Below are 9,168 nucleotides of genomic sequence, written 5' to 3'. Positions count from 1 at the left end.
TCTATCTATCTATCTATCTATCTATCTATCTATCTATCTATCTGTCTGTCTGTCTGTCTGTCTGTCTGTCTGTCTGTCTGTCTGTCTGTCTGTCTGTCTGTCTGTCTGTCTGTCTGTCTGTCTGTCTGTCTGTCTGTCTGTCTGTCTGTCTGTCTGTCACGTACTTTGAACAAGCTGCTCAGCGACATTTAATTTAGATCATTTTTCACATTAATGCATTTTATTCAGTAAAAATGGAAAGTTTTCAGGCCTTGTCACATTTTCCTTCTTTACTGCAGTACAATGTATAGAAAATACACAACACATACACATTAAAAATGATTATTCATTAGAAAACTGCTGGGAATTTGCTAAAGAGCTTTGCCTCCTTTGATCAGATGAAAGAAAGAATGAACTTTGTGACCACAGTTGCAGCGGTTATGAAGAAAAATAGAGGCTGAGCATCACCTCATTCGAACCCTCGCTTTGATGCAACATGGTGGTTGTAGCATTATCCTGTGGAGAGGTTTTTCTACAAACCATTCAGAATAGGAGGAATGAAGAAGCTAAAGAATATATAGAGCAGCTGCGAGTGAAAACCCTTCCTCTAAAAGCTCTTTTTTTACTAGAATGATGTGAAAGTTGACTTTTTAACAAACTGAAAGTAAAAGAAAACACGAGTGTTCTTCAGAAAACTCAAAACTTCTTTCATTCACCTCTTTTAAGATGAGCCTGAGTCGGCTTACCCACACGTCAGTTGTCATGTGTGAAACAAAATGATGGGCTGCTGTTACAGCTTTGGTCCATTACAGAAGCTGTTGCAAGGTTGTGTTATAATGTGGGTGTGAAGTGGTGGGGAGGCCAGCAGAGCTCTGTTCTAACCAACACTAATGTTGTCACCTGCTGGTTCTGCGATGGTGGCTTCGTATGGACATGTACATATATGTACATGACTCGCTTGACTGGTTTGTGTGTGCATAAACAAAGGCAACCTCAAGAGGGGCTTGCCTATGTTGTAATAGTGTACAATCATAGATTGAAAGAGGTTTCTGAGAAAGTCCTGAAGAGACTCAGCCAAAATTTGGACCTGTATCCAGAAGAGCACCCTATTACCTAAGCTGAGCTTTATTGTCTCTGCTAAGCTGAACTGGTAAATGGTAAATGGACTGTACTTATATATTGCCTTCCTATCTTATGAAGATACTCAAAGTACTTTACAACACAATCTGTGCCCTCATTTACCCACTCATACAGCACTCTAATATATCTACAAAGAATAATCAGTTCTTTATCACATTCATACACTGATGGGACAGAGGCAATGAGGGGTTCCGTGTCTTGCCCAGGGACACTTCAGCATGTGACTACTGGTGGAATCAAACCCCCAACTCTTGCATTGGAGGACGACTGCTCTAACCACTCATCCACAGCCGCCCCTAAAGGTGCAAATTGTGCCTAAAATGCTTTTACCAAGCAAACAAAAGGAGTTATGTAAAATACTAATATTTAAAAAAGACAAAAAAAAAATCAGTTTCAAACATGGAAATCTTTAACGAACTAAAACATTTCCGATGTATGGTGATTAAAATAAATTTAAAATTGGAAGGGATGACATTCAAACTGCAGCTGCTGATTATCTTCTGTCACTTGCCCCAGTTTGGAGGGCGTCACACTCATTAATATTAATTTCTTTATTTACACTCCATTATTGGGAAGGTAAACCTTGCTTTAAAAGCAGAGGGGGGGGGACACAGAAGTTAAACACACTCTCCACAGGAGCTCGTTGTAACCATTATGAACATCATTATTGTTTTAATGACTTGAAGATTCTAAATATTACACAAAGATTCCCTGCGTGCATCTTCGTTTTGTATTTGACATTGTGCTTTTATTACCTAAAAAGTGTTTTCCATCTTCATACTGCAGATCCTCACCCAGGAGGACTGGAACGCTGTGCTGTATAATGGGATGGCCTCCACCACGCCTCTGGCAGCTCTCTATTTTGTGGCCCTCATGACGTTTGGAAACTACGTCCTCTTCAACCTGCTCGTAGCCATTTTAGTTGAGGGCTTTCAGGCTGAAGTAAGAGCAAACATGCAGTTTTATTTGAGCTACTCTGCAGAGAAATAGAGAATAATTGTGCTCAGTTGTGCTGTTGATACCAAAGCTCCTTACAAGAGAATAATCTCCACCATCCTGCCTGTGTGATTTCTCCTCTCTGTCTCTTTATCCGTTGTTATTTCTTCTCTCATCTATTCCTTTTCAGCACTTCCCTCCCCTCTTTTCCTCTATCGTTATTTCTCGCTGACATGCATGTACGCTTATAATACTCTCCGGGACAGGAGAGGTGTTTGATATCGCTTGCCATTCGCAGCTGGTGAGATTTTGTTGTTTAGTTGCCATGTTTTATCTCCAGCATCAGAGAACGCCTGCTCTCTGTCGCACGCACACATCTATAGATACCCTTTGCCAAAGCCGTCTGCCTCAATCTTTCTGGCGTGAATTTTAATTAAATTCAGTAAAGCTTTATTGGCGTGACTACAGGAGATCACTGCCAAAGCAATGCACATAACTCAACCAGAGAACACAGGAGATTCCCTCCGCCCGTCTGTCTCCCACTCTTTGTTTCTTAATCGTTCCCCTCCGACTTCCTCGTGTTTTCCACATTTCAAACAGTCAACAGTTTACGTGCGGAAGAAAAACGAGTAAATATTGCGATGGTGGGGGGATCACGTTGGGTCCTCCTGGTGTGTCTATATGTTTCAGGGTGACGCCAACAGATCTGAAGCCGATGACGACAGACAATCGCTGTGCCTCCAGGACGAGGAGAAGCTGCGAGAACTTTACACTGCTGGTACAACACGGGTTTTAAATTTGGAATTTTATTTTGTAGGGTTGTTTTCTTAAACTTTTGATCAACGTTTGGAAATATTTATCACCCACCGCTGAAGACGATGATGTTTATGCCCATCTGTGGGAGAGTGTCTGTTAGCAAAATGTTTCATAAACATAGATTTGAATGATATCTGCAGAAAGTAATTATTGGATTGGATTGGACAGCTACAAATAACTGTTTTAGCGTCAACCCCATTCAAGATATCCACCATAGCAAAGTGACCTTTGCAAACGCATACATGGCAATAACTCTGTCAACTTTACAAAGATTGAGCTGCAATTTAGAGTGGTAGTAGCTGAGAGTCATCCCCTACACTAGTGGCAAACTGTGCCTGGAAGAGCTAGGCCTTTAGTTAGAATGAAACATTATGACATTTGATTAATACTGATGCCAAATACCCCCACAGTCATCTGATTACATCACTTGATTTTCATTTTCAGCAATGCCATTATTAGTTGACAAGTAGGACTTCTCCTCTTTTTATTAATCGACCACAACATTGGTCATATGGTGTCAATTTTAAACAGTCACTAACAACAACCTGAACATAAATGCCAACCCACCACTGAACAGAAAAACAAGCAACAACAACCCATCTGAGCACTAAACCTGAAAAAGTCCAATAATTTACTGTTGTTGTAAAATTTCATCATGTGATGAAACAAAACGCAACTTTAATATTGAAAATGATCAATGTAAAATGAACAGTTTATCTCTACTACGTTCTTTGCCGACTCCTCCTTCAAGACCATCCATCCATCCATCCATTTTCTTCCGCTTATCCGGGGTCGGGTCGCGGGGGTAGCAGCCTAAGTAGGGAGGCCCAGACTTCCCTCTCCCCAGCCACTTGGGCCAGCTCTTCCGGGGGAATCCCGAGGCGTTCCCAGGCCAGCCGAGAAACGTAGACCCTCCAGCGTGTCCTGGGTCTTCCCCTGGGCCTCCTTCCGGTGGGACGTGTCCGGAACACCTCACCAGGGAGGCGTCCAGAAGGCATCCTAAACAGATGCCCAAGCCACCTCAACTGGCTCCTCTCGATGTGGAGAAGCAGCGGCTCTACTCCGAGTCCCTCCCGGATGATCGAGCTTCTCACCCTGTCTCTAAGGGAGAGCCCAGACACCCTGCGGAGAAAACTCATTTCGGCCGCTTGTATCCGAGATCTCATTCTTTCGGTCCTTCAAGACCACTCCTACTCAATTTATCTTTCTGTCCACACCAGGGTAAAACGGTTTAAATCCTGCTCCAATGCTGTGAGCCTTGCTGCCCTTCCACTTGGTCTCTTGGACACACAAAACCTCTACCTTCCTTCTCTGCATCATGTCAGCCAGCTCTCTACCTTTGCCTGTCATTGTCCCCACATTTAGAGTTGCAACCCTCAGTCCTACATTCTTGACTTTCCTCTTCTCTCTCTGTTTCCTGACACGTTTCCCTCCTCGTAGTTATTGACTAACAGTAACACAATTTACACCAGCACCCTGTTTGTCAACAGCACCGGTGGCGGTCGGTGTTAACCCGGACCTCGACCAATCCAGAATGGTGTCACTTAGATGAACTTGCATATTAGTTTTGGCAAACGTGTTTTACGTCAGATGGCCTTCCTGACAAAATCCTCACCGTTTACCCGAGCTTGGGACTGGCACAAGAAATTCACTTGCTTGTGCTCCCTTGTGGCTGGTTTTCCATGTTAGGTGAAATGTTCATTCATACAGTATAACCGTAGATAAATAAGTAGCTACAGTCTTGTGCATTTTATCATTTGCAGATGCAAAGTCTCAAAAATGTTATCTGAAAATATTCTGATTGCTCTTTTTATCAGAGAAGTTTAAAATAATGTTTCTGATAGTTTTATATGACAAGTTTTGTCTGGCATAAGATGCCATTTTCTTTCATAAAAAAAATCACTTTTTAGTTTCTGTATTTATCATTATAAAGTATAATCATTGGTTATTCAAATGTTAAAAACAAAAATCCCATTAAATTTTTATTGGTTAAAAAAAATAAGGAAATAAAAGAAAAAAACTTGCAAAATGTAGTGTAGATGTTAATATATAATAAATTGTTCTTGTTTTGTAATTTTGCAGAGCTCAAGATCCAGGCCATGATGCTCACCCCCAACGGTCTTCTGAACCCAAAAGCCTCCATGCCTCCCCCGCCTCCTCCACCTCTGCCACTCATCACGCACACGGCAGCCACACCCATCATAAACTCTAGCCAGTCTCGGCGGGCGAGTGGTGCTTCCACCGACATCAACAGCCTGGAGCAGAGAACACCGGTGAGCCCTGGGCACATAAATATTGTATTTGTATTATTAGAAAATCAACTAACAGCGACATCCAGGCTAAGCTCTGCAACAAGAGGAATTGGATCAGTTTCTAAATCCTACAAAACATTTACAGCAATAATAGATTTTTCCAGTAAAGAAAAAAAAAAAATCAGCAAATTTAGTTCAGAAAGAGTTGTAGAAATGTATTGTTAAAAAAAAAAAAAATCCTTAAAGCCCTCACACTTTTTTTAAAAATTCTCAAACCTAAACAAGTTACTGTGCCTAATGTGTTTATGTCTTCATAAAACATTTGCAAAAGCTAATATTTTTGGAATGAGCAATATTTGGATAAGTCGTTTTCTTATCCTTGAAGCCTTCTACTCCAACTGCCAATTGTTGATTAGTTGTTTGTGTTTAGTGAGCCATGGTACAGATTTGAAGAAAAATCCTATTTTATTTTATGCAACTGTGGGTTTGCTCTGTGAATTACCACCCTGTCATGGTGGAGGAGTGTGTATGCCTGATGATCCTAGGAGCCATGCTGTTATGGGCAATTGCCCCTGGTAAGAGCTCTCAAAGCAGATTGGCCAGACAAAGAGCGATACAGAATATTTACATAGACATAATACTTGGGTAGATTTTTTTGTTTTTTTACATTTGAAGAAATTAATTGGAAACAAGTTTGGTTAAATTAGGGGAAAAAATTGCATAACAAATAAAGTTAAAGAGGTTTCACATACAATTAATCATAATGTATACCCTGTTCAAAAAACACTGAAAAGATTTAAACTTGATATTGACTATTCTTGTACATTCTATGAACTACACATGGAAACAATCATTTATTCTATTAATGTAATCATACAAAGGCATTCTGGACAGATGTACAACAACTCATACGACAGAAAACTGGACAAATAATTCAACTTACAGAGAAAGACATTATGCTTTGATGATAAGGATATGGATAAAGACTTGATGCACTTCACCCAACTTCTACTTCTCCTGAGAAAATTTCACATTCACAAGAAAAAAGTGGTCAAACTCCAAGCCAAACATAATCCACTTCAGCAAAGAACTTTACAGCATCACAATTAAAGGACTTGAAATCAAAAAGGCAATGAAAACAATCTCAGTTCTAGAAAAACTTAATGTGAATTTATATTTATAGCCTGTAAATACGTAGATTGTTTTGTATTTTTTTTAGAATTTTTTTACCTTTTGTACCTTTTTATATTTGTCTTGTTTTTTTTGCACTTGAATACTATTATCTTTGTACCTGTTAATACCCCTGGCAGACACATTGGTAATGTTGATAAAAACTTAGTTAAAAAAGCAAGGAGCTCAGTGTCCCTCACTCAGACATGGATTACCAAGGCTCCAGCCTGGAGCCAGGCCCTTGGAGAAAGACTTGTTGGCAGGCGCCTTTTGACCAAGCCTCTACCCATGGGGCCTGATCGGACTAAGCACAAATGAGCTACATGGGTTTGCCTTCCTGTGGGCCCACAAACTGCAGAAAGGGCCATATGATTAGGGTGGCAGCCAAAGGTGGAGGTCTGGCACTCTGACCAGAGGCTACCAAAGCTGGCTCTTGGGACATGGAATGTCACCTTATTGGTGGGGAAGGAGCCTTGGCTTTTGTTTGAGGTTGAGAAGTACCGACTATATATATATATATATATATATGCATATCTCAAACCACAGAGTGCAATCTGGAACCAATCTCCTTGAGGGGGACTGGACCGTTTTCCATTATGGAGTATATACATAGGGTTTTTTCTTCAGAATTGAGCGATTCCATAATTTTTCTACTCTATTAGATCGAAAAAGTAGTTGTGACGGACTACAAAAGAAGTACACAACTTAGGTTGCATTTTGAAAACACCAGCCAGAAGATTGTAGTTGTGAAAAATGGCACGTGACATGTCAATATTTTATTTTTTACATACTGTATACAAAACTGAACAACTGAAAGAAAAAGAAAAAAAACCCACACACTTTTCATTATAACGATCAGTCAGAAAACCTACTCAGTGCTAATGTGTTCACAGTCTCTATGGGATAGTGGACCCGCAAGCCGTCGCTCCAGCTGGACCAGCATCAGCCGAGGCCCCAGCCTCCACAGGAGGAGCCAGTCAGGAGAGTTGGAGTCCCTGCTGTCTGACCCCAGCAGCAGGGAGCAGTCTCTGGACCAGTCGGACCACCTGCAGGTTCCCACACTCCTCTCACCTGACTGCAACGGCACCACCTTTCACCTCCCGGACCACAGTTACGATGAGGCCACTCTGACGTCATATTACCATGATGACCAGGAAGAGGAAGAGCTTGAGGAGGTGAATGAACAGAAATTTAAACAATGTTAATGTTATTACAGTTTTCCTTATTCCCTATTAGAAGAAGAAGAAGAAGAAGAAAATGGCAAGTTGATGCTACCTTGAAGTGTCTGGTTATAAGATGTCTAGTTGTTTAAGTATGAGAAATAGTTCAAACAGTTACTGCTAATATTCTGGTAAAAAGGTACACATCCAGACCTTAAATTATAAGTCCTGAAAAAAACATGCATTAATGTTCTCAGCTATGTTTGGATTTGACAGGTACACCAGGTTATCTGTATTTATTGGCAATTTGGAACATAAACATTGCACAATTATCGTAATTCAAAGAATGTACACTGAATGAAATCATAAACAGCATTTAAACTATATTTCATGAAATTGATTTTACCCACGCAAGTGTTTTATATATTTATTTTTAATCTTGAATCTCTCGTGTGTGTGTGTCTCTTTCCTGCAGAGTTTATGTAAGAGGCTGAAGAAGATACTAGAGCCATATGAGCCTCAGTGGTGCCAAGAGCATGAAGAGTGGTCCCTCTATGTGTTTGCTCCACATAACCAGTAAATGCACACGATCCTGACAAATACGTTCCCCCAAGACACACACACACACATGCACAAGGCCCCTGTTAGTCCCCTGAGCGATCTAGGTGTTTTAAACCCGCTCACGTGTGAAAGCTCACAGTGAAAGTGTGAAGCTCACAGTTCAGCTTTAGTAATGCAATTTTCACATTTATCAATTAAACGTGGGAAAACGCAAGTGCACACGTTACATAGAGCCATGCAGTGATGGAAATGATGCAGAAAGTGTGTTTTCTGTTAAAAATAGATATGTAGCTGCTGACTGTTTTGTCTTTGTTGTGTCTCTCTTTAGGTTCAGGTTGTGGTGTCAGAAGGTCATAAGTCACAAGATGTTCGATCACATCATCCTGCTTTTCATTTTTCTGAACTGCATCACTATAGCGTTGGAGAGACCTGACATCAATCCCAAAAGCATGGTAACACAAAATCATTTGTTTGTATAAGTATTGTAGAAAAATTACATATATCATAAGGTTTTCATCAGGCATTGATTAGTTGTTCCACTGCACAAAGGTCATTCCTCACTTGCTTCCGAGGAGTTGGAGTTTGGAGTGGAGTTTGTGTGTTTATTAGTCCACTTAACTTTGATCTATGAATCATTCAGATATAAACTTAAACTCAATGGATGAACCAGAGTTGTGTCAACACAGACAACTTTTTTTGGCAATCCACTTTTGACATCATCCAGTCAGATCTGTTCTATCTCAAACTTGTCCTAAACGCTGATAAAACCAAAGGAATGTTGTTTCAAACAGGAAGTTGTCCCAGTAGTTCTTCCCTTGATTTTATCCTGGAATGGTGTCCCTATTAAGTTTGTCGATTCCTACAAATACTTGGGTATCTTGGTTGATTTGCATCTCTCTTTTAAGTTCCATGTAGAAAACCTAGTAAGGAAGCTGAAAGTTAAACTGGGTTTCTTTTTCAGAAATAGATCCTGTGTAACTCTGAATGCTAGGAAATGCCGTGTAACTGTGACTTTCCTTCCCGCCATTGACACGGTGACATTATCTACATAAATGCTCCTACAAGCACTCTGCAGATGTTGGATGCTGTCTATCATGGTGCGCTAAGATTCATAAATGGCTGTAACTACCATACCCACTTTATTCACTGGTTAA

The 9,168-nt window shown here is 40.5% G+C and overlaps 1 protein-coding gene across 1 annotated transcript in view; it reads left to right on the top strand.

Moving 5' to 3' along the window:
* LOC119422360 (voltage-dependent T-type calcium channel subunit alpha-1H) overlaps positions 1-9,168 on the top strand; it is a 98,703-nt gene that overhangs the window by 50,834 nt on the left and 38,701 nt on the right. The window contains exons 14-19 of the mRNA XM_037689716.1: positions 1,906-2,061; positions 2,746-2,833; positions 4,954-5,144; positions 7,187-7,468; positions 7,929-8,029; positions 8,343-8,466. Coding sequence (XP_037545644.1) covers positions 1,906-2,061; positions 2,746-2,833; positions 4,954-5,144; positions 7,187-7,468; positions 7,929-8,029; positions 8,343-8,466 — 942 coding nt within the window. The remainder of the gene's footprint in view (positions 1-1,905; positions 2,062-2,745; positions 2,834-4,953; positions 5,145-7,186; positions 7,469-7,928; positions 8,030-8,342; positions 8,467-9,168) is intronic.

The sequence above is a fragment of the Nematolebias whitei genome, chromosome 16 (genome assembly GCF_014905685.2).
Source record: "Nematolebias whitei isolate Nwh7 chromosome 16, NemWhi1, whole genome shotgun sequence".
Taxonomy (NCBI): Eukaryota; Metazoa; Chordata; class Actinopteri; order Cyprinodontiformes; family Rivulidae; genus Nematolebias; species Nematolebias whitei.
The sequence above is the reverse complement of the archived record's forward strand: the minus strand, read 5'-3'. Positions and strand labels throughout refer to the sequence as shown.